The following is a 24,897-nucleotide window of genomic DNA, read 5'->3' on the forward strand; positions in this document are numbered from 1 at the left end:
AGAGGACAAATTGTGGCACTTTCACCTTCCTTTATCCTTTTTTTTTTAATTATGGGTGGCATCGATGGTAACCTTATCGTTCTCACTACACAATGTTCGAATTCTTGTATTCAATCGTGAACATATCAGACAAATTAAATAATTGGTGCAAGTATTGATCTTGTCAGCGTAATATCATCAAAGACCTAGTATAGTTAACAGAATGCTATCAAACGAACTGAATAATCAGTGCAAATACTAATCACGTCAACGTAATACCATCAGAGACATAATATAGTTAATAGTATCCGATATCCCCTAAGTGGAAGCGGAAGGGCATACCACTAGCATTTGTTTGCGAGAATTGCACACAACTAACCTTCCTTACTTGTAGCACTCATCGCCTCTCTAATTTAGCATACGACAAAGACCCACAAAAGAGCCCAAATTAAAAGCAATTTTATAATCCCCAAGTACCAGTCATCTCCCATCGAGCAATTTGTAATCTAAATCGATAGTTTAATTTAATTGAAATATTTTCTTTTGTCGTCCTTATCAAATCAAACGCACCGATAAAACCGTATTGTAGCCTCCGGAGAAATTATTTGTTATGTAAGTGCTGTCTTTGGCAAAGTTGAAACATCACTAGATGTCTTAGGTCAGCATCTCGGCATGCGTGCAGTTTCTTCGAGACCAATTGAAAGGCTGACCATCGTCGACTCAAGCTCGAGCAGCTTTACAAACCACGTTAGGGAGTTTACAAATCTTATTCCGGTACAGGCCGTGCCGGGCTGTCCGGTAATCTAGCGTGCCGTGCTACGTTGCCGATGAACATCCCATTTCTTAACGGGCCATTCCCCGGCTGGCCCATGTTGATTATCTACAGTGATCGGCCCGCCATTGAAACGGCCCGTTAGCCCGTCTTGATATCATTCTCCGCAGTTCGGGTCCGTTTAAAATTATTATCTCATCAACTCCCACTCTTCTAACTTCAAAAAACAAAAAAAAAACGCCACTCTTCTTCTTGGCCCAAAAAAAAAAAAAAGTGAAACACTCTCCTCACTCTGAATTTTTGGAAATATTGAATTGAACCCAAATTGTTTCTCTTTTACAAAATTACCCCATTCACTCACACTGTTTATCTCCCTTCTGCAACTTATGAATGATTATCGATCTTACTATGCTGCCCCCTCACCCTCCTCTCCCCCGAGCTCATCGCCTCCGCCTTCGTCCCCTTCAACTTCAGCTCATGCTTGGACGAGGGGGGATAATCACGAGACGCACTTTTGACTATTCTCAACATTGGATTTGGAATGAGCGGGATGTAAAATTTTCACCAGATCTACGAGTGATTATACTTATCTCTAATTTAAAATTTTGACTTGACAGATTGTAATATTAAATTTCTTATAAACTCATAATTATCTTTGTAATTTCAGATTTGAACACTCGCCCTCGTGTGGCAGCATATATCCTTTTGTCGCTAGCTCCTTTCTCTCCCTCATGTTCTCTTTCTTTCCACCGTGAGGTGAGAGGCTGAGCTACGACTCCCTTTGTTGCTATCTCGGCCACCTTCCCATGCCTCATGCCTACTTTAGCCTCAGCTTGGAGGCCGATGAAGCCATGGCAGGAGAAATCTTGGAAAACCAAACTCTATGACCAATAAGAATGTGAGTGTGAAGCAATAATTTGGAAAAAGAATAAAGAAAAGGAGCTCATTCGCAGATTTGGCTTTGTGTTTTTGTTTTACCAAAGGGGAAAAGCTATAGTGAATAGAACGGAAGGAAGAAGTAACACAAGTTTAGCCGAAGATAATGAGCAAGAAATATTGGCATGTTATCGATTACAAGGGAGTTCCATATACCCTAGGAGTTCTATATACCTAATACAATGAAATATGAATTGTAATATTTAATAAATGAGACACATATAATTTTACTATGAGTATTAAATTTTGGATCTCTTAGTTATCATGTGAGAATATGCGTCACTGCGCTACACTCTTTTTTATAGAAATGTTGGGATGTTGTAGAAGAGATAATCTTACCATGAGTATTAAATTTGGAACCTCATAGTTATCACATGAGAGTATGCATCACTGTACTATATTACACTCTTTTTTGATAGAAATGTCCGGATGTTGCAGAAGAGATAGTGGGGAGAAAAGAGATAGAATGGGTTGGGCCAATTTTGGAAAAAACAAAACTATTTGGGTAAGTTTTTGAGTTTTTCGGACCAGCTGATGAATAGGAACTGAGAATTGGGCCATCTGAGAAGGAAAGGAAGATCCCCCTCTACCTCCCTCCTTTTTCTTCCGTCAGAAGCTTCCAATTCCATGTCCGCCTCAACCAGCAGTTCTGTCTCCTTCCTTGCTGCGACCCAGCTCAGAGTTCCTCCCTGCCCGACCTCTACCGATTTGATTACTGTCTGATCTCTTCTGGGTCCCAGTCAGCTCTTCGGTGGAGATCGTTACTCACTGTGAATTGGGAATGAGTGGTTGAACATGAGAAGGCAGCTCAGAGTTTGGTGGCCGAGGCAGCACCGTCAGCTTACTCCGCCGTCATGTTACATCCTTTTGGGCTGGTTCATCTCCGCTTCTCCTGCTTCCCTTGACGCTGTAGTAGCCTTAGCGATCGATGCGGCGTCAGTGTCTCAGCTCGCCTCTGGCCTGGAGGTAACTTTCAGCTAATTCTAAACGTTCCCTTTTCTAGATTTTCTCATCTGTTGTGGAGCGACTACGAAGTTTGATGATGGCTGTCTTGTAAAGATATGTATTGGTTGCAGTAAATTTTAGTTTGTGCTGTGCGGACGTTTTCTTTTGGGGGGCTCATTCCTAATCGGTTTCAAATAAATTCAGTGTTCTTCAGCTTTAGCCAGCGTATGCAAATAGGATGTATTTTATGCATTATGTTAAGCGAGGAGAGATGTGATGAATTCGGCGTCCGAACCCAGGTAATAATTAGTGGGATACTTACTTGCAGTGCATTGTTTTCTATGTTCCGAAGCTCATCTGAATGTGGTAAGAGCGAAAAAATATGGCGAATCTACTTGGGCATATTTTGCTATGACATTATTATTGCTCAAAGAGGCAAGAAGCTAGAAAAATTACGACAACTGCATTTTACAAGTTGGAGAAGATAGAATCATGCTGAAACACTAAGCAGCAAAGAGATACAAGAGAATTAAGCTGGAATTTCACTGTGGACTCTTTCAAGTTTGGAAAAGTACCTTATACTTCAAATGCTGAAAAGATGTCTGCTACACTAAACTCTTTGGCCGCAAAAGTAAATGGTGAATGAATCACTTTCCATAACTCTCCAATCTCCAGAATTAGTTATCCCCATATCTGAGTTAGATGCATGGTGCTTAAGTCCCAGCAAATGTTGCAAAAATCTATGAAGATGTATCGTGTTAGATGTTGGTATTTGAGCGTCTGCATCAATAGCAGATATTTACCGGGTGACTTCAACTTACTTTTGTCCAACTTAAAGTTTATTAAGTTGCCCAAGAACCCATGGCCATGTGATTACTCTCATAGATTTTCAGAATGCTATCCAACAGGATATGTATATGACTTATATAAAAAGAAATAAAATGAAAAAGAAGAACAGGACATATATAAGATTGCTCATTGCTCTTTTTTAATTGCTATTGTCAGGAGATCCTTTGCAAAACAAACAGGGACATGCCTGCAGCTCTACAGGAGAAATCAATGATCTCCATATTGGGTCAGTGTGGTGCTGATCTCAGTAATAATGCCACTAAAGTGAGGAAGAAAGTAAAATGCAAGACATCTGTCTGTGTCCCTAACGGTGCCAATTTAGATCCTTCTTTGCGAAGCAAACGGAATTGGAACTGTGGTTGCTACAACATGAAGGAAACTTGTGGCATTGCTTTTGGAAGCAGTACGTGGATCAAACTGTTGCATGAACCTTGTGGAAGGTTTGCCACCAACAAACTCTTGGTTCCTGAAGTGGATCATGTTCATTGGGATGGGGAACTGGTTTCCCCATTCGATGTGCACGTATGTAAGTCATGGTCAATTCCACCGGCACTGTGTGTGCTTCTGTTGGAAGAACATTTAATAGTAACTAATCAGCTTTCTTCATTTCAATCTCAACAATTCCAGGTGATACTTTATGAAGTTCCCTCATATGGGTCTCACCATTTCTCTCTGAGTTACTCAGATGTCTCTCACCAAGCTAAAACTCCTCTAAAGAAACCTAATTGGGTAAATGAGCTTCATCTACATCGTCCACTTGTTGACCTGGTAATGTAGTTCTTCAAGTTCCTTTATAAGAATCTCAGACCATCTCCATTGGCCTAATATAAAATCTATGTGTTTAAATATCATTTGCAGGATGCAGTAATTTTGGCAATCAATTGTTCATCAGCTCTGGCCAGGTTTTACCCGAAGAGAGAATCAGCAACAGAGACGTCCCTCCTTCGGTTTTCTATCATCTGGATGTACTGTCTTGTAATCTCGATTTTCTGCCCACTTATACTTGGTTTATATATTTATAATTACTTGTTTGGTTTATGTAATCATAATCACTTGCAAATTTTTGGCATTTCAGGTTATATGCCTTAGTGTGGCATGCTTTGGGTATATTTGTAGCTACATTATCCGCGCTGTTTTACTTTAGTCTTCAGTGTTTTCATGGTTGTGGAAATCTTGGACTGCCGTCATGGACTGGGATGATATCTGCGAAGGCATTTAACACAACATGGGCCAATATCAAAATCCGGTCGTGTCAAATTCTTTATTGGTGTATATTCCTACAGGAGAGCGGCCCAAGGTAACCAGAATCCCTATTCATAGTTCTCAAACATTTCAGTATTCTTTTCACTTTAAAGCAATTATGATGAAGTCCTTGCACAATGAAAAACCCTGTTTCTGCAAGATGTATTCTTAATTGTGCTGTAGTTAACTTTTGGATTTATGTCTATGCTGTTCTTATACTTGAATTGGTTTTGATGAGCTCTCAGTTAACACTCATCATGTTTTACTTCTAAGGTCCCATTCCTGTGTGGAATATGAGGAAAAGTCTGCATTGCGGAAGCATTCAATGTGGGCAAACTTAGCAGTTGATATTCTTTTGGGAAACTTGATTGGTTTGGCACTGTTACATAATGCAGAATCCACTTGCTCATGGGTCCTGGACTTTGGGAGTGATGTGAGTAATTTGTTGCGAACTGGTTGTGTGTGGTTGATGGGAGTCCCTGCTGGTTTCAAGTTGAACACAGAAGTGGCAGCAGTTCTTGGCATGATTTCTCTTAATGTGATTCAAATTTGGTCCACCCTTTGCACTTTCATGGGCTTTTTCTTAAGCTATTTCATCCGAGGACTGGCTATATTGGGGATGTTTTTTGGTGCCACAGTATTAGCTGCTTTGGTAAAGGACATAATTGCAATAACATCATTGCATGTGTCAACTTTACATCAGTTAATATCTCTTCTGTATTCCATTCAAACAAAGGCTTTAGCTGCTCTGTGGCGCCTTTTCAGGTAAAATATTTCTGTTCTGGCATTAATTCTCGCACAGATATTCCAAAAATGAACAGCTGTAACTGAAATTTGTAATGTAGAATATAATAATGGTAGTAATGGCCTAATCTCTTATTACTGGATAGAGAAGATTCTTGTGGTTTATAAGACTCATATACGTATCCCTGTCAGAGAATGCTCTGAGTCTGTTCTCTCTCTCTCTTCTTTTTCTCTTTTCCTTTTTTTTAAAGTTCTTTTTTTTTTCTTTTTTCCCCTTTTTCACCTGAAAGTCATAATGCTTGATTTAGATTATTTGATGAGGGTGCGAGATTGCACATCTGTTTGATTTTCTCTGCTTCAAAGTTGCTTATGGAGTCCTTGAATATCTTGCAGGGGTCAAAAGTGGAATCCGCTTCGCCTGAGGTTAGATAGTTATGACTACACCGTGGAGCAACACATTGTTGGGTCCCTTCTTTTCACGCCACTTTTACTCCTATTACCAACGACCTCTGTTTTCTACATCTTCTTCACCATTATGACTTCATCCGTCAGCGTCGTATGCATAATGACTGAAGCTATCATATCAGTTATTCATGTAACACCCTATGTCAAGATTTTCCTTTGGTTGGTGAGTCCGAAAAGATGCCCCGCTGGAATATGGCTGCAAATTGAATCCTATAAACCGGGTAGAATCAAATCTGCTGGGGTAAAATCTTTTCCTGAAGATGGACACTCTCGATTGAAGAGTTCTCTTGGAAAAGCTGAAGCTGAGAAATCCTGGGATGAAGCAAATACTTTGGTTTCATTCCTCCACAGTAATTTCCCAACTATCGGTAAGAGTTTGAGATTTCCAATATATCCTTTTCAGTTGCTTTTCAGAGTTTTCTCTATAAGGAAGATCGGGGATTATTGATTTTGGACTGGTCGGAAATGATAATTAATTCTGAGTTCTTGCTGAGAAGAGCTGATACCAAATAGAAAGGGACTTTTATGTTCAAGATCTGCTCGAGTGGCATCAGATTTCAGGACAACTAATTATGTAAAAGATTATTAAATGATATGATCCGTGCTGATTACATTAGGATTTTCTCGTTTCAGGACAAATAATATTACCTCACTACAGAGAAGTCTTCACTGGGGGTTTTAAACCACTCGTCATGGCATCAGCTCGTGGAATTCTTACTGGGAAAAGGTCAGTATCAGCTTGAACAATTCCCGTTTCACTATTTTGGCAACTTTGATCTCTCTCTCTCTCTCTCTCTCTCACATGTGTTGCGTCTCCATTTCAAATAAACAAAACTCTCTCTTATAGGGTCCCTCAAACACTGGAGACCCGCCTTCCTTCTACAATCCCATGGATGGCCATTCCTGTGAAAGAGTATTGGCAACTATGCCGTGAGGCAGTGCTTTCATGCATGGCAAGCCGTGACGGCCTCACATCAGCTTGGTTGAAGCACACCTGATATGATGATTGATTAACCTGTTTGCAATTTTGGAGGCTTTTTGTCCTTAGGAGTTAGTTCTTTTAGTATCCTCTCCCATTCATTTAGTTAGCACTCAAATTCGTGATTCTCGTGTCAGTTTTGCCGTTTTGGCTATTTACTCACTATTAGTTGTTGCATCTATTAATCCAGAAAGATTTGCCGTCTCCAGCAAGAGAAGGCTTTGTAGTTATCATAGGTTCATTCAGATTAGCTGTGATAATCTGTCAGGCAGATCAATTGTCCTTCCTACACCTATGGTTTGCTTAGCTAGGAATCATTGTTTGATTGCTATGGCAGTTATTATTTATCAGCCGAAAACTGTCTGTTGGATTCTACAAAGATCATAGAGCTCGGGTTTTTTTCAACAGGACACATACAATTAATATCGGGACTCAAGATATTGATCCTTCAGAACCACTTAGTTCAGGAAAGTTCACATCTAGACAGTGGGAAGACTGATTCTCTTATGTTTAGACAATTATGTGCATCGATCGCTCTAGATAGGTCCGTATCTATATCTGTATCTATTGTCGTCCATCTTGTAGAATCACAGGAAGCTTCCAATCTCCGGTGTTTGACGTGGCGGCTGAGAAGGTGAAAGGCCAACAGAGAAACAATAAGAGTTCACATGGAAGGGAAGGGAAGGAAGGTCACGGGCTCTCCCGAAAGCATCTGTTGAGAGGTTCGTTGTCTATTAGTTAGCCCCCTTCCATTGGTCGAGACAAGAGATGAGCCATTGGGAAAGCAACATTCAATTTCACCTGCAATATATTATACTCCCCCTTGCGTATTAACATGTGATCATTTATTCGATCACGACCAATCACTTCTCCACATGCATTATCGGGAATATCATGTCCTCAGTTGTTAAGGAAGATTCATTTATTAATCGATCGGAGGTCTGCCACACACACAAACACTATTATCATCCGGGGGTGAAGCTTTTCATACTACAGTGATATGTGACCCCAGTAATGTGTACTTTTTCAATACGGGCGCACGGCGTTAAGGGTGAAGTTTTTTCATATTACAATGGTCGGCAACCGGGCGGTGCGCCTACCGATAGACATGAGATAATAGAGAAGACGGAGAAAGCGGAGTTGATGGCCCTGGGCGGTTGTAGCCCTCCTCCTTTCTCTCCAAACTCACCCTTGTTTTTCTGTGGGTTATCGTTTGTTCCGGTATGTGGTAGTTTATGTCTGTTGGGGCGTTGCCCATCACATCGCTGCATAACAAGGACCGATATACGCATAGATGTAGTGGAGGACAGATGCAATCATTGTGGCTTAATTAAGGTGGTTCGACAGTTTTTCTCCATGAATAAAATTATAAGTTTGAGTTTTATAAATGAAAAGATTCACAACTGAAAGACTGAATCAGTCCCGACTAAGACTAAAATTAGTCGGGGTTGATTGGAATTAAGATACCAGGCGGTGGTGAAAAATCAAAGGACGCAAACAATATATAGAAGGGAGGGGCATGCATGTGAGTACTTGATGATGAAGATGAACATGTGACGGAGTGGGGCCCTCCTCTCCCTCTCTCCATATCACTCTCATCCATCTAATCTTAACCGTATCCATCCATCACATGGATGAGAATTCCCCCTTCCCACCTCATCCCATCATCGGAAACTTGAGACTCTCGTTGGCAACACATTCCAGCCCCTCACGACATCAGTTCGATATTGCGGATCGATGACCAAGTTACCCCTCTTCTATCCCGACTCCGTTGCATGATTGTAAGGTCAAATGAGTAAATTTTGGATCAAAATGGTTCGGGGAATTGTTGCTATTCGAACCGTGGCAAATGTATAGCATCTTTGCATGCATTACTTCATGCAAAATAGTAAGATAAGACAATAATTGCACACTCAGCTCATCTGTGCTTATATAAACCGTACACCCATCTCACTCCATATCATTGTATCCTCACAAGCATTCACTTTCTTCTTTCTTCTTCTTCCTCCTCCGCCTCCATCCTTCCATTTCTATCTTTGAACCAGACGTTGTTAGCAATGGCACGAAAGAACAGCATTCTCATGCTGTCCCTTTTGTTAGTGAAGCTGCTCCTGATAGTAGAGAACCACGTAAGCATCATTTACTTACTTACTACGCACTATTGTTTTGCCGACCGGCTCTCGGCCTCTTTAACAAAAAATAGCAGGTAAACATTAGCTCGATGCAGCTTCCAGGCTTCTTGTCATTGAACTTCTTTGTGCTGTAACATGGAATTCATATCATCGTTACCATACAATATGGACGCACTTTCAAGTTGTTCTACTTTGGCTGGCAGTCTCGATCGAGATTGTGCTGTACAACGTCGACGTAGCAGTTATAAGGTCTCTTTATCGGTCTGAGCTAGCTATTTGTTCGCAGGCAACAAGCAGTGACGAACTTGCTCCCTCTCCCCAGCCCCAAACCCCAGGCAGTCTTCCCATGGTGAGGATCAGCAACATTTTATCATCATCAGCAGAATCACCAAATTATATACTTTTTACAAGCTTAATTTCGATTCACGCAATTATTACAAGCCACGCGTGCACTAAAGCTTTCGGTTATTACGACTATCTTTCTGTTTCAGTATGGAGTTACACAGGGCAGCTTGAAGCCACAAGGTACGATTAACTAGATGATGCACGCTCGAATCATGACGGACTTCATCTCTATATTCATGCCTTTCATTTTCTTCAGTGGGGAAAAATTAATATAATATATTTGATTTCAGAATGCGCGCCTCGTTGTGCTGAGAGATGCTCGAAGACGCAGTACAAGAAGCCGTGCTTGTTCTTCTGCCAGAAGTGCTGTGCCAAGTGCTTGTGCGTGCCTCCGGGGACATACGGGAACAAGCAGTTCTGCCCTTGCTACAACAACTGGAAGACCAAGAGAGGGGGCCCCAAATGCCCTTAAACGCACTATTTGTATATCATTAGCCGAAATCAGTTCCTTTTATCTGACATTTATATATAGTTTATCCCATGATTAAAACCACGAGGTCGTGTTATTAATTAAGATGGTTGTGTAATATATGTGGACTAGGGGATATATATGCTTAATCTTGTGGACTATATATGACGAGCCAAGCACATGTATATGTGCAGCCAGGGAGGTGCCAACTACTGTATGAAGAAGCCCAATGAATCCTGATTATCATCCATAGGCTCGACCACTTCCTTAATTTCCCCGAAAAATCATGTATCGTTCGCTTCAGAAATGTGAAGGTGTTAGGATTCCCGGGAATATTTGGTTCTAGCACTAATACATACGGGAATCTGTTTGTTATGAAACAAGGGATCGGAACTGCTACAACAACCTCCCACTGGAAATGACTTACTGGTTAATCATGACATAATATTCGCGAATATATATTAAGGATTTGGACCGATGATGTGGGTAACCCTGACTGTTTCTGGGAATCCTCGATGACTATAATCCAATGCCAAATGCACCGCATATGAAAATCGACGAGCCAGGTCAGTTTTAAACCAATATCTGACCATTTTCAAGGACATCTGATGGAAGTCCCTGCAGGCTTGCACCTTCACGACAAAAATCGCGTGTTCAAGAAAACGTCACACTGATTAAAAATTATTACTTAGCCATTTCATTTCGGGTCAGCAAACATATGTACATAAATGGGGGAAACAAAAGCAACTCATCACAATATAAACGAAGGAAAGCATGAAATTTCCTTCACAAGTTCATTGAAAAGATAGTTGAATTAGTTTGGGCCTGATTGAACCAATTCCATTCAATGCTGCCTTAGGAATGAGGTAATTCGATGGGGATCTTGGTGGGTCAACTTCAAAGCAAGCAAAGATGACGGGCAAGGCAGCACTTTGACCAGCTTGCAGCTATTGCAGCTGCTGTCGTTCGGATGTTTAAGATCATCTTCGTCCCCCGACATCCTTCTCTGGATCGACGACTGCAGAGACAGAGAAGCTGCTGCTGGGGCAGCTTTGCTGGTGGGCTCGAACTGCATTGTCGGAGGAGGAGGATGCCGAGGATAGAAGAAATCCGTAGGGAAGAAGCTGTACTGAAGACCCGCCATTGGGAACAATTAGATATATGGAAAAAAAGCTGTTGGGGAAGTACGATGAAATTAGGGATGAATTTATAGAGAATAGTAGCAGGCGGATCATGTGCTGCGCGTTGGAATTAAGCAAAGATATCAATGAAATTAATGAACAAATTAAGATTACATGTGAAGAATGAAAGATCTGTGGGCTTGGAATAAAGAGGCCAAGCCAATGGTATAACAAATCATTTACTATGTGCTTGATCGGATGGTTAATTCCAGTAACTTTCTCGGTTGAAGTTCATCCTGTGTCCTGCCAGAACCGAAGAACTTTCAAACGCTTTTCCCACCCATCTGATCTGAAAGGATCACTTAAAAGTTAATCGATTTATATGGCTAGCTAATAACGATGGTTACTCCATTAATATATCAAGAACTTTGTTTTTAATGGTGCAGAAAGTTCTAGTTATGCGTAATAACATCGAAAACTGTATAATATTTAAGTATTCATACGTACGTATAGTAAAGCCCATCACGTTATCGAAGTATAGCATCTGTACGATGAGTTAAAACCTTGCATCATTTTCCTTGCAAACCAACGGATATTAAACTCTCAAAAGACAGGGAAATCTAAAACATTGCAAAAGATATGTCAATGGCAATTAGATACGATGCTAATTACATCCGATGGACACAAAAAGCCCTCATCAATCAAAAACTCAAAAGTGAAAGTTAATTTGGCAGCTTTTTCTTAAGGGGACCCCCGGTATATCGATTGGGTCGACTCAAAATTAACTGCTAACTCTCGCGAGAATCCTCCCAAGAGAAAATTAATATCAAGTGGTCAATCCTCAATAATAATCTTCCTAGTCTTGACCGTGGTGACTGGCTTTGCTCTCCACCTCTCCCTTTTTATCGTCGACGGAGGAAGAACCAGGGGATTCGGGGCCAGAGAAGAACTCGATGTACTTTTGGATATTGGCTGGTGCTTCTTCGCGGAATCATCATCGGTTCTCCTATCATTACCTATGTCTCTTGCTCCCAGGGCTTCCACGAGATGAACATCAATGGACTTGGCTGCGACAACATTATTTCCTCCACCGTCATTGCTACCGTGTGTTCGGTTGGGAAGAAGTAATATTGAAGGCCAGCCATCGAATTATTACAATTCGGCGAAGGAGAAAAGCCCCAGGCTGAGTAAACCCCTATATTTAGCTTAGAGAAGAGACAGAAGAGAGATGGTGTTATATAGGAATATATATTCAAATATTTCCGCGATTTTGTTTCTTCATGTCGTTTCCGTGCCGAAATAGGAAACATCTAAAGATTCATGTATTTTCGTGTAATCCTAAACAATCAAAGCTCAAAATCAAGAAAATTATAATATAATACGGTGACATACATCCTTATCTGATAAACTTAAATATTTTGAATTTGATTCTCTTGCTAAGATTACTCGTACTCTTTTAATTAGTTTTTCTATTTCCTTATTCTATACTTATCGACCTCCTTTATCATTCAAACAAATAATAATATCCACTGCATCTCGATTTTGCACAATATCCATAAATTACCTCGAAGGGTTTTGTACACAAGCAACCAAGAGAGAAAGTACTTATCCAATCTAGAATCAAAACAAAATCCTCATCCACGAGCCCAAGAATGGAAATGCAGCAACCAGCAGCCGGAGGAGTAACGGCCTTTCCCTCACTCTACCTACCCGACTCAACTTCCCTGACTTTGGCTTCTCTCGGGACCCCTCTTCTTGTCTTCTCGATGTCCTGACAAAATCATTGGCCCTGGTCTTACCATCCAGATCATCCCATCCGCCAAACCTCTGCCCTTTACTGTCGCCTCTTCCATTCAACCCGTCCCCTGGTACCCACGATTGGTAACTCCCTCGCGGTCCCTTTTCTTGCTTTCCGGCGCTCGTTCTGGTCTCATTGGTGGCCCTTGAAAATGGTTTCTTCCTGGTCTTGGGCCTTGAGCTCGGTCTTGGGCTACCGACCGTCCATCCCCAGACCTTGTCAAATGTTACAGAGATCACTTTCTGTCCCAAGGGAACTGCTAAGGCCATGATGAAAGCATTCGGGCCAGTGCCCAGTAGCAATGATATTGCAATTGCAGGAAGCATCCACCCAAAAGCTCTGAAAATCTGCAATGTCCATGAACAGAAAGATAGCGATAAACATAGAGATGTCATAGAATATCAATCCACGGTAGAAAACTAAACCAACAGACAGCTCCCCTAAGTACCTCGGAATATCACAAACCAGGGAAACATCCACTAAGGTGACATTGAAAGATCAGTAAGAAAGTTGGGATTTGCGACTAAAGTTAAAATTCTGCCTCCTGAACGTTCTCATCTCCTCAAAGTCCAGAGCTTCTAAGGACTAGCCACCCACCATCAAATTGACTGAGGGAACAGAACATTCCAATTACAAAATGATGCCAATCAGGGCTTTGCCCATCGCTGAATCAATAAATTAAGAGAATAATTATGCGATCATCCCTCCAAAAATCATCCCTTGAAGTGTAGACATTCACCATAACCACAAGAAGGTTTATCCCGAAACTAATGGCTAGTTTGGTAGAGCAGAACGAAAAGGAACTCAATTTCATGGCCTCATAGCTCGAGTTTTATTCATCACTAAAACAGACCATGGGTACATCCCAGAGCGAATCCCGACTAGTGCCCGAATCACTAGTAATCGCTATTCCCCTTTACTAGTTCTGATTTTGCTCGAAAATCAGCAAACCATCATAAAAAATATCGAAATCAGCCAACTTTCCTAAAGCTTCGAAAGGATAAGACAAGGGGCCAATGAATTTCCGATCAATTCAGTACCTTGAAGACCCAAAATTCACCGTCTTCATCGAATCCGAGCTCGTCGTCCCCGTAATCGGACCACCAGACCCTTTGGTTCGCGTTGCCGAAATCATCGTCCTCGAGATCGAAATCATCGTAGTCGGAGCCCCAGTGGCTTTTAGCGGCAGCGACCTGGGACTTGATCGAGCGGTGAAGACGGAGGTAAGGCAGCTTAGGGTTTGGGAGCAGAGGGCGAGTGAAGACTGGGGCGGATAGAGGAAGGAGGTGAGCCCTCATTGGGGGCGGGCGCGGGGATAACCGTTTGTCAGTTTTTCAGTTGTTCTATTTTAATTATGCTTATCTTGAGCCCCGGAATCGGGTTCGGCCCCGACCGAGACCGGCCGGTCGTAAGCAATCGGTCTTCCTGAACTCCAGACCGAAGATTCGGAATTCAGAACTCAAAATGTAAGTCCAAAGTCAACAGAGCAAATTTCCGCGAGTTAAAATTAAACAAGATGAAAAAAGAAGAAGAAGTAGGTATATCATGAATTTTGGCGGATAATCTCTCTAATTGACAACACTAGCCATTTCACCCGTCGTTACGCGAAATTGTTACCGGACATAAAAGAAAATGTAGAAATTACTTCGACCTTTTAGTTTTGCATCTTTTATACAATAAGAACCAAAAAATTTACAATATTATTTCTATGAAATTTGCTTACTCTATTATCCTATTCGCGGGGTGTTTACTTAATATTTTATTAATGAGTTTTTGTTTTGAAAACTACTGGCCTTCCCTGGAGAAGCGATGTGTCAAGCCAAAGAGAAGTCAAGCATGAAACATAACGGAATCTGATGAAGTGTTCCAATCGCTATATATTATATAGATGCGTATTAGTACCTCGTGTTCATATAATTTTTAAAATATCAGTAATTTTAAAAATTTTCATTTTTAAGTGATCCAGCCATTATACACGTAATTTTGATTAGATTTAATTTAGAAATAAAAAAATTGGAGTAAGAGAAATTATTTGAATTAATTCAATTAGACTTATCGAATGTTTAACATACGATGGCTCATGATGATATGATATGTCAAGCATTTGAGAAGTCTAGAATGACACATGGCAGAGCATGGTTAGGTGTTCTAACCATAATATGTTTTAAATATATATATATATATATATATATATATATTTCCTTTTTTTCATAATTTAATGGCTATCAATTAATCAAATATGTGGAATATGGATAGAAAGGGAAAACGAAAATTACACCGCTATATCCTCCTCTAATATAATAGTAACGGATATAGATATAGATGCATGTAATATTTTCCTCCGTAAGATGCTCACCAGAAACTAATAAGCTCATGGAAGCTTTCGTTGTTCTCCTTTCTATGGTCAATTATTCCAGATCCCTTGAGGCCAAGCCTCCGAACTCCGAAGTAATGCTATGAATCTCTTAAACCGAGCATAAATAGCCTACCTTTGTCTCGCCCGGGAAGGCGAACTAGTACGTACAAGGAATTGGTCTGGATACCACGGGAGCGCAATACGAGTATTAAACAATGGAAATTTCATGCAATGAAGGGGAAATGAAACATAGGAGGAATGAAAATAGATGAAAAACATCGCTGTCGAACACGAAATATGAGAGCCGTTAATAAACTGTTTCGGTGCAGCAAAAAAATGGATGTCTTTGGGTTGACTTTTCCCTTCCACGGCCCTGTCTGCTTTCTGTCCTCTTGCCGACATCGTTGAATTCATCAAATTGAAAGGGAGACCCCGAAGACGTCTCCAATTAAAGCAAGGAAATGCTGCCCTCGTTTGTCAGGATTCCGGCAAAGGGACGCTTGCTGATGATTCAGTCTGGAAAAGATTCTTCGAAGAAGCTCAAATCAAGATCCCAAAGCCAAACGCTGCAGTCAATCGGACAACTTATGTTATAATAATTTAATGAGAGCCCATTTCTTTGCCGATTCAGCCTCCTTGCGTGTCGCCATGCCCCCTTTCCTCCTCCTCCGTTATCTCTTCACAGATCCCAATAAGGTCCCCCATTTTCCCATCCTCTCCTCTCTGAGCTGCTAACCGCCCTGCATTGCCATATCTGTCGGCAAATCTCATTGCCTTGGTCATATCTTGATTGTGGGTCGGCGTAGAACTCGGGTACGAGGAATCGGATTTGGCTGTGAAACTCTTGGTCTTGTTGCTTCGGACGTTGTCGGGTTGGAATCTTGTTCTTGGGCCCATAGAGGAATTGGCTTTGAAGGCTTGAAGCTTTGTCAAATTTGGTTTGGGGGGTCGATCAGTCGAGCAAAGTCGCGTCTTTTGCTTGCCCGGTTTGCCTCTTGCAGGTAAGAATTCATGTTCTTCATCTTCCAGTCATTGTGTTGTGCTCAATTATCGGCACAAGGCCGGTGTTCCATTTGCGGTGGAGGGCTGATAAATTTATGAGAATCGGTATCTTCTTTGTATAGGACTTTGATTCAACGACAACTAGCGGATTAGACTTGAGTTTGAAGCGCTAAAACATCCTCAAGCATCAGCCTTTTGCCTTGCTCGATGGACATAAGCAATGAGGCCAGCATCGATCGTTTCTCAATCGGCCCCTCGACTATTGTGGGTCGTACTATCGCTCTTAGAATCCTATTCTGCCGGTCAATGTCGCATCTGCGGCACCATATCCTTCATGTATTGCTGAACTACACCTTCAGAATAAGGTCCCTCGTTGTCCCCTTAGTATCATGGCTCCACCCGAGAAATCCACAGGGGATATTAGCAATGGTTGTGACGGTTGCCTTCTTCCTGAAACGGTACACTAATGTTAAGGCAAAGGCCGAGATGGCTTATAGGCGGAAGTTCTGGAGGAATATGATGAGGAGTGCATTGACCTATGAGGAGTGGGCCCATGCAGCTAAGATGCTCGATAAGGAGACCCCGAAGATGAATGAATCTGACCTCTACGACGTGGAGCTCGTGAGGAACAAGCTGCAGGAGCTCCGCCACCGCCGTGAAGAAGGGTCTCTTAGGGACATAATCTTCTGTATGAGAGCCGACCTCATCAGAAACCTTGGTAACATGTGCAATCCCGAGCTTCACAAGGGCCGGCTCCAAGTACCCAAGCTAATAAAGGAATACATTGATGAGGTTTCAACTCAACTCAAAATGGTCTACGAGTCGGACTCGGAAGAGCTGTCCTTAGAGGAGAAGCTTGCATTCATGCATGAGACGAGGCATGCCTTTGGCCGAACAGCCCTTCTTTTGAGTGGGGGAGCTTCCCTCGGGGCATTTCATATCGGAGTTGTAAAGACCTTAGTGGAGCACAAGCTCTTGCCTCGAATAATCGCAGGTTCGAGCGTGGGATCAATAATGTGTGCAGTTCTGGCAACTAGGTCTTGGCCTGAGCTGCAGAGTTTCTTCGAAGACTCTCTCCACTCGCTGCAGTTCTTTGATCAGCTTGGAGGGATCTTTGCAGTCGTGAAGAGGGTCATGACTCAGGGAGCAGTTCATGAGATTCGGCATCTCCAGTGGATGCTGAGGCAGCTCACAAGCAATCTCACGTTCCAGGAAGCTTATGACATGACGGGACGAATCCTCGGGATAACAGTCTGCTCCCCGAGGAAGCATGAGCCTCCGAGGTGCCTCAACTACCTGACTTCCCCGCACGTTGTTGTTTGGAGCGCAGTGACTGCTTCCTGTGCTTTTCCGGGGCTCTTTGAGGCCCAAGAGCTCATGGCAAAGGACCGAAGAGGAGAGATTGTTCCTTATCATCCTCCATTCAACGTGGACCCTGAGGAGGGCTCAGGCTCATCAGTTCGTCGATGGAGAGATGGGAGCTTGGAGATCGATCTGCCCATGATTCAACTGAAGGAGCTCTTTAATGTGAATCATTTTATCGTGAGCCAGGCGAATCCTCATATAGCGCCATTGTTGAGGCTGAAAGATTTTGTCAGAGCTCATGGAGGCAGTTTTGCAGCAAAGGTTTGTTTATGTGCATCTTCCCAATAATGTTGTTTCTTTTCTTTTGCTTTTTAACGTGATTGCTGATATGTTCTTTTATGTTCGACTTTGTAGCTTGCTCAACTCGCTGAGATGGAAGTTAAACATAGGTGCAATCAAATCCTAGAACTCGGTTTTCCTCTCGGAGGAATTGCTCAGCTCTTTGCTCAAGACTGGGAGGGTGATGTTACTGTTGTTATGCCTGCCACACTAGCTCAGGTACTCGATAGCCGTAAGTGTAATAGTTCTTGTAGTTCTGCAATAGGCTCGAATATTGGTTATCTATGCATTATGTATAGGGATAGAAGAGAATTTCGAAACACATTAGCAAATTTCAGAGAGGAGAAAATATGGACAAGAATTCAGAGATGGCAGAGCTTTATATGAGATTTTGATGGAAAATTAAAGCTCTTCCCTACTGGGGACTTTCAAATTCCGTCCCTATAGACACAAAATGATGAATTGAATGACGATTGCTAATACAGCCCTTTCCTCGTTATGTGCAGTACTGGAAGTTGATACAGAATCCGTCACTCGCGGAGCTGCAGAAGGCAGTGAATCAAGGAAGGAGGTGCACATGGGAGAAGCTCTCGGCCATAAAGGCCAATTGCGGAATCGAGCTTGCTCTAGACGAGTGTGTAGCAGTGCTCAACCACATGCGCCGCCTCCGTAGAAGTGCCGAGCGGGCTGCTGCGGCTGCATCATCCTCTTCTCACGGCCCTCCTCCCGGTGTCCGTTTCAGTGCTTCTAGAAGGATACCGTCATGGAACTGCATCGCCAGGGAGAATTCCACGGGTTCCCTGGAGGATGATTTCCTAAACGACGTGGCCTCGTCCCTCCATCATCAGGTACCGGTTGGCGGCAGAGGTTTGCATGCCCACCGTGGAGGGTTAGAGGGAAGTGACAGCGAGCCCGAGAATGTGGACTTGAATTCGTGGACGAGGTCAGGCGGGCCCCTCATGCGAACTGCCTCAGCAAACAAGTTCGTCGACTTTGTTCAGAGTCTGCACTTGCAAGTCGACCCGAGCAAGCTTCCTAGCCCGGGATCTAATGTGGGCTACAGCTGTGGAAGAGACCAGTTTCACCAATGCTCGCGGGTGACCACACCCGACAGAAGCTCGGAAGGCACAGACCCTGATCAGAGGGACTTTAACAGCAGGAACAGTTCGAGTTTATTGGTGGGGGAAGGTGACCTCTTGCAGGCCGAGAGGATACAGGACGGATTCGTGTTGAATGTCGTGAGGAAGGAAAACTTGACGCATCAGAGTAGGAATTGCGAACACAGCCCCGATGACGCAGCAGAGTGTTTGCAACTGGATTGTCCCGAGAAGGAGATCCTTGATGCTACTAGTTCAGCATCTTCCGAGTACGATGAGGAAGAAGCAACTATAGAGAAGCGAGCGCACGAGCCGGGTTTCGTCTATGCTATTATTGCTAATGAGAGAACATCAGAAGATTGTTAGTCTATAGGTTAGAACTCCATCTTCGTTAGTTCTTTTTTACCCTTAAATTGATGGCATCTTGTCATCTTAAAGTAGATGACCCAAATAAAACCCTTCATGGTCGATCAATGATCATTCGTGCTTCGGAAATGTTCGAATTCAATCTGCACGATTGAAGATAAACTGTTCAAACAATTGTATTACAGATATTTTTTTTTTCCTATCTATCTAGTATCTACATATATCAATGTAATGTAAACACAAACAAACGGGAATCAGAGGTAGAATGTGGATGAAAAAAGTTCACGTGGGGTATGAGTCTGCCCGACATTAATAAATGATCCATTCGCCCTTTCCACATCAAGAACATGTGCTCCTGTGTGTACGGCCTAGATTGAACTGAGCAGCCAAAACTAAAAGTAGACAAAAAGCAATAAGGCAAAAAGCAGCTGTCCGAATAGGAAAATTCATGTCCCTTTTATTGACATTAAAGTGAAATTGAATAATAGAAAAGTGAATAAGCATGATCGAAATGTGTTGTCTAAACTTATGAAACTGATAAAATTCATGTCTATAATCGACCATTTCACATTGATCCGGTGTCATGCTTGTTTAGGTAGATCATGCAAAGCAATACTGTAAATTCAGTAGCGAAACAGAATGACGAGGTTGGCTTTTTCTATAATTAAGGAATGATGAAAGTTAACCCATTTGACTTTGTAATCTGATGTTAAGATTTTAACTCTAATTTTAACTCTACTCACTACACAATAAAAATTAACTCTTCCAATTTAAAAATGTGAGCCGCATATATAAATTCACGTACAATTTCATTATACTTAATTTAATTTTTAATACTAAATTATCTCAACTATTCATCATTTTTTCAACAATTCAACAACACAATCATCACTTTCTCATAACTATTCATTACTTTTTCATACTTTTTCTCATAATTCAACAACACAATCATTACAATTCAATTAAAATAAAAACTCAACTCAACTCAACTCTAAAACCAAACACACCAAATTACGTTACTGCGTTTAGTTTCAAAGTAGGATTTTAAAATTAGATTTTGATTTTGAAAAATAGTGGTATAAATAGTTATGTATGGAGTCCACCCTTTGACTTTGTATGAGTTATTTTGTTTTATTGTGGGTAGAAATTAAGTTAAAGTGTGATTTTAAAATCACACTTTGAAACTAATCAAGTCTGTAATATTTCTAAAATAATGTGATTTTTGTCCTGGAACACGAAGATGAGATAAACTATGATTTTGGCCCGTAATTGGCGATGATTAATCAGTAGATTTGCAATGGGTCTTGCTTCGTTTTGCATTTAAACGCTTTGTGATAGAAAGCTAGAGAATGACAAGTAAGATGAAAACGACTTGGAAATATCAAGTGGGTATTTTCGCCTAGTCCAGATAATCTTCACAATCATCTTCGAATGAATCATATATATATACTCGACGTGGCGACTTATGAATGAGTAAGATAATTCTAGATTAATGAATTTCAACGATAGATAAAATCACGTAACTGATTAATATTATGCTCGACTGAAATTTGAATGCTAGACTTATTTGTTAAATAGTCGAAAGTACCAATCACAGGTCAAATATTTATGCGTTCTAATTAAGTAAGCAAATTCATCACCCTGGGATCAGAATTCAGAAACAATTTGAATGCTCTTCGCGGCCTCATGGATGTCGAACAATGTCCCCAGAAAAGGTTCAAAAGTTACGAATTATCATCTATTAATCACGAAGATATTGAACCTAGCAAGTTATTTGATCGTCTTACAAGATTATCACAGCCACCATAGCATAAAATCGCATTCTTAAGCTTCCATGCTGACTCACAAATTGGACAAAAGTACAGGGCGAAACCTACTGTGCTAAAGTTACAGGTGAAGAGTGGTTGCATCTAATCACGGACCAAATTGGACAAAATACAAGGTCGAAGAACTAAGAAGAAGCTCGTATTGTTAAAATAATGAAATAATAATAATAATAATAAACAATAATATTATTATTATTGGGGTGATGAAACGCACATAGTTTTTAAAAAATCCAATCCCATCAAAATTACATTATAGAAGAAAGGCGAAGAAATGAAAAAGGGAGTGGATGGAGAGAGAGTAGTCAAACTTCCTAATTGATGACAATTAATTTTTCCCTAACAATGTGCGGGTCGTTGGATTGAGTTCCTGTGGTCCACTGCTTTCCTTCCCCACTTCAATAATTCAATTAAACTGTACTTATAGGAAATGAACTCATCATCAACATAATTTGGTCGAGTTAACTCGCACTAATAAACTGCTTCTGCTTATTACTCTACAGGCACTGAGGCGAGCCAATCCCAAGCATGTCGAATGACTGTGCAATCTCTAAATCAATTCTAACGGTTGCAACGAGCCGCGGCTCGGATCGAGAGAAGGCTAATTTCGAGCATGTAGTCTTGATTTTGGAAATTTTTTTTATTTTTTGCTATTGTTTTGTTTCCGGAGAGGTCGGCACTTAAGGACAGATCCGACTTGCCGGAATTGTGGAACGTGCGAAAAGGACATTTTCCTTGTGGAATGTGCACCCTAAGGTGATGTGATTATGGGGGCATTAAATATTCGATTTCTTTACAGCTCACAAGACATTTTGTGGAATGTGCACCCCCCTTCAAATACTAAATACATTAATCATTTTTTCACAATTTATATATAATCTCTCTCTCTCTCTCTGTTTTTTTTAGTCCAATCTTGATTATTATATTGTTTTGCGGTAGAAAATCCGCATCCGTTAAGCTACTTTTATTTTAAATAAAATGGAGAGAGTTCCTCCTTTTCAACATTTTCCAATTTTCGAGAAAAGAAATTTATTTCGAAATTTTTTTATAAAACGTACCAATTCCATTAGAGTTGAGGTATTTTACGATTGAAAGTGTAATAGATTTGATTCGGGTTTTCTCAGTTTTCATACCAATAATTTTATGAAATTGCAAAAAAAAAAAACTGCATGAATTCAGGTGTAAGTCCCCTGATGATTATACATCGCTAGCATTTCCCTAATAGAGTGTTGTCTCCTGAAGTGTCACAAAACTTATCATTGTATACCATTTTGAACTAGTTATTTAATCCTATTACGAGAATCGAACCTGAAAATTAGATTCCAAGGCAAATATGCAAGCTACAATACTACACTCTATTTTCCAATTTGGCCAGTTCTTTAATCCTACATATGTTGTATCATTTTGAATTGATTATTTAATCCTATTACGAGAACTGAGGTATTTTACCATTGAAAGTTTAATAGATCTCATTGGGGTTTTCTTAGTTTTCAGATTTTTTTTAAGTGATTATACTCTGGTAGCCCTTCCCTAATAGAGTGTTGTCTCCTCAAGTGTCATGTAACTCATCATTGAATTGTCTCATTAATTTACTTGTCTAAGAAGACATCTCAAAAGTCAAAATGCTCATTTTCTTCTCACGATTAATATCATGATCCATCGATTAATATCCGCAACTTAATCAATAGACCAGGCTGCACAAATCAGGTCCACATCTCGTATCTTCTGCACCACCAATTCTCTAAAAAACACAAATTTAAATTTAGATGGTTGGAGAAAGGCCAAATTGTAATCCATTATCCAATCTATTACGAGAATCGAACCTAAACTTTTATGTTACAAGGAAAAAGTGTGTGTCATCGCACCGTACTCTCTTTCTCAATTCGACCAGTTCTTTAATCATAGATATGTTGTATAAATATTTATTTGCGAATCACATAAAGCGGCTTGCTATTTCATTCTTCTTCACTAATCTATTCAAATCAAGAGAAGCATTAGGGAATGAATCATTCTAATTTACGAAGTCTCTGTAAATTTCAAGTTGCAAAAATTTTTACGATATTAAATTGCAAATGATATAACAAGATCTACTACAACATCAATGTGACTTAATCCGTGCTGGATCATTTCGGCACATTTCGGCACATTTTGGCAACAACAATATATTGGTTGAAATTGAGATGCGCTCGAGTATTGGATGGTTAGGACTAGTCAACATTCAATCAATACTTAATGTGTATTTGTTTCAACTTAATTTTTTAAGTACTGAAAATTAAGTGTTAAATTTTTTAAGTCTTTAGTGAAATAAGTGCTTATTCAATTAAGTTGATTTTATTTGGTAAAATAAGTGCTAAATTTTTTTACAGTTTTACATCCTAATTACATAATGGTCACAATATTTTCCTTCTTTTAACTTTTGCTCCCGATTAACTTTTTTTTTGGAAAAAAAGAAGAAGAAGAGAAGAGTCGGGATCTGCAGGAGGAGAGGGAAAAGGGACGGTGGCCCCCCAAGCCCGGCCACCACCGTCGTAGACGAGATCACCGACTACCTCACAGGCAGCCAACGACCTCGTCTGCGGCGATGGTGGTTGGGATCAGGGCCACCACCGCCCCCCATCTCCCCATCTCTCTGTTTTCAATCGAACCGAGAGATAGTAAGATCATGAGCGATGGTGGCCCCAATCCCGGCCACTACAGCCATAGACGAAGTTGTCGGCGCCCCTCCCCTTCCCCTTTCCATCTCTTTGTTCGACCGAAAATAGAGAAATCGGGGGCGGCGGTGGCCCCAATCCCGGCCACCATCAGGGTTGCTGGCGATCCCAGGGGTATGCAGCGACCCCGATGGTGGGGTGGTGGTTAGGATTAAGCCACCACAACTTCAATTTCATTTACCAAACAAACTGAATTAAATTAAGTGTTGAAAAATTAATTTCAGTACTTAATTTTGGTTATCAAACACATCATTAGTCTTAATGAATAAGATGAGGAGATTTAAAGAAAACTTCAAAGTACACTTATGGGGAATAAAGATTATCAAATCTCATCTTAAAATATTTAGCCATTTGCCTCAAACAATTTTATTTGTACCAAAATTTTAAGCATGATCACCTAAAATACCTGCCAATCATTAAATTGGTCAACGGAGCAAACTAACATTCTCCTCTGGGTTAATCATTGCCGCCATGTGCAAAGTCGGATTTCCCGTATGCTAACGCGAAATAGAGTATAAGTTAATTACGAAGCCACAATTCTAATGCATCATTTTAATTTTTTCCATAAGAGAAAAAAAAAAACAGTTCTTGGAATCTTGGGGGCGGTTTAGTGAGTCTCAATAAAGGACATAATAGCAAAAACATACAACAAAAAAAAAAAACTCGATTCTTTCGATTATTTCCCATATGCATAATCCCCAACTGGGAAGTGGGAAGATGTTGCAGAAGATGTCGTGTTCCAATTTCCATACCTATTTATATGCTATGGACAGAAATGTGGATATATGAGTGTTTATAAGTTTTTTTTATTTATTTATCAGTAGGTTCCAACTATAATATATATGTAGCTCGACTTTACGTTCCATATTGGAAAGACATTGATATACCCATCCTTCTCTCGTCGCCAAACTCCCCCTTTTTAAAATTTTTCCCTGAATAGTTGATTGTAAAAAAGGGTCAGATATGAGTCGAGATCACTTATTAATACTATTGGAGTATAACTCGCCTGTTTTCCTACAAAATTAGTTTGGCCTTGACGGGTAGGGGATCAAATTGGTCCTTGTATAATCTCATCTCGTGCCTCCATTCAAGTAGAAGAAAGAAGTAAATAATACTTCCCAA

At 40.8% G+C, this 24,897-nt stretch overlaps 4 protein-coding genes across 5 annotated transcripts; 3 read left to right on the top strand and 1 right to left on the bottom strand.

Annotated features, from left to right (window-relative positions):
• Window positions 1–2,238: 2,238 nt before the first annotated feature.
• LOC116187227 lies at window positions 2,239–7,365 on the top strand. 2 transcript variants are annotated; one of them, XM_031515872.1, is made up of 9 exons: window positions 2,239–2,653; window positions 3,638–4,003; window positions 4,109–4,249; window positions 4,340–4,446; window positions 4,557–4,778; window positions 4,997–5,488; window positions 5,861–6,300; window positions 6,566–6,659; window positions 6,780–7,365. In XM_031515872.1, exons 1-9 carry the CDS (start codon window positions 2,483–2,485, stop codon window positions 6,928–6,930), a joined length of 2,184 nt encoding a protein of 727 aa, XP_031371732.1. In that variant the 5' UTR covers window positions 2,239–2,482; the 3' UTR covers window positions 6,931–7,365. The 2 variants fall into 2 exon arrangements, with proteins under 2 accessions (XP_031371732.1, XP_031371739.1); XM_031515879.1 differs by lacking the exon at window positions 2,239–2,653 and having other exon boundaries at window positions 3,702–4,007.
• A 1,450-nt stretch (window positions 7,366–8,815) lies between these two features.
• LOC116187236 (protein GAST1) lies at window positions 8,816–10,190 on the top strand. The gene is made up of 4 exons (XM_031515892.1): window positions 8,816–9,040; window positions 9,330–9,392; window positions 9,535–9,568; window positions 9,679–10,190. Exons 1-4 carry the CDS (start codon window positions 8,969–8,971, stop codon window positions 9,858–9,860), a joined length of 351 nt encoding a protein of 116 aa, XP_031371752.1. The 5' UTR covers window positions 8,816–8,968; the 3' UTR covers window positions 9,861–10,190.
• A 2,293-nt stretch (window positions 10,191–12,483) lies between these two features.
• LOC116193184 lies at window positions 12,484–14,116 on the bottom strand. The gene is made up of 2 exons (XM_031521978.1): window positions 13,817–14,116; window positions 12,484–13,123 (listed from the first exon to the last, which is right to left on the bottom strand). The coding sequence occupies exons 1-2, from the start codon at window positions 14,072–14,074 to the stop codon at window positions 12,599–12,601; spliced, it is 783 nt and encodes a 260-aa protein (XP_031377838.1). The 5' UTR covers window positions 14,075–14,116; the 3' UTR covers window positions 12,484–12,598.
• A 1,403-nt stretch (window positions 14,117–15,519) lies between these two features.
• Window positions 15,520–19,445, top strand: LOC116192151 (triacylglycerol lipase SDP1-like). Its single transcript, XM_031520608.1, has 4 exons — window positions 15,520–16,133; window positions 16,257–17,760; window positions 17,854–17,997; window positions 18,285–19,445. The coding sequence occupies exons 2-4, from the start codon at window positions 16,342–16,344 to the stop codon at window positions 19,239–19,241; spliced, it is 2,520 nt and encodes an 839-aa protein (XP_031376468.1). The 5' UTR covers window positions 15,520–16,133; window positions 16,257–16,341; the 3' UTR covers window positions 19,242–19,445.
• Window positions 19,446–24,897: the final 5,452 nt, after the last annotated feature.

The sequence above is a fragment of the Punica granatum genome, chromosome 1, assembly GCF_007655135.1.
Source record: "Punica granatum isolate Tunisia-2019 chromosome 1, ASM765513v2, whole genome shotgun sequence".
Taxonomy (NCBI): domain Eukaryota; kingdom Viridiplantae; phylum Streptophyta; class Magnoliopsida; order Myrtales; family Lythraceae; genus Punica; species Punica granatum.

Coding starts and splice junctions, on each gene's coding strand:
- LOC116187227 (XM_031515872.1), top strand. CDS start 2,483: ATGAGAAGGCAGCTCAGAGTTTGGTGGCCGAGGCAGCACCGTCAGCTT. Junction 4,004..4,108: donor TTTCCCCATTCGATGTGCAC/GTATGTAAGTCA, acceptor CAACAATTCCAG/GTGATACTTTATGAAGTTCC. Junction 4,779..4,996: donor CTACAGGAGAGCGGCCCAAG/GTAACCAGAATC, acceptor TTTACTTCTAAG/GTCCCATTCCTGTGTGGAAT.
- LOC116187236 (XM_031515892.1), top strand. CDS start 8,969: ATGGCACGAAAGAACAGCATTCTCATGCTGTCCCTTTTGTTAGTGAAG. Junction 9,041..9,329: donor TCCTGATAGTAGAGAACCAC/GTAAGCATCATT, acceptor ATTTGTTCGCAG/GCAACAAGCAGTGACGAACT. Junction 9,569..9,678: donor GGGCAGCTTGAAGCCACAAG/GTACGATTAACT, acceptor ATTTGATTTCAG/AATGCGCGCCTCGTTGTGCT.
- LOC116193184 (XM_031521978.1), bottom strand. CDS start 14,074: ATGAGGGCTCACCTCCTTCCTCTATCCGCCCCAGTCTTCACTCGCCCT. Junction 13,124..13,816: donor GTGAATTTTGGGTCTTCAAG/GTACTGAATTGA, acceptor TGGACATTGCAG/ATTTTCAGAGCTTTTGGGTG.
- LOC116192151 (XM_031520608.1), top strand. CDS start 16,342: ATGGACATAAGCAATGAGGCCAGCATCGATCGTTTCTCAATCGGCCCC. Junction 17,761..17,853: donor GAGGCAGTTTTGCAGCAAAG/GTTTGTTTATGT, acceptor TCGACTTTGTAG/CTTGCTCAACTCGCTGAGAT. Junction 17,998..18,284: donor TGCCTGCCACACTAGCTCAG/GTACTCGATAGC, acceptor CGTTATGTGCAG/TACTGGAAGTTGATACAGAA.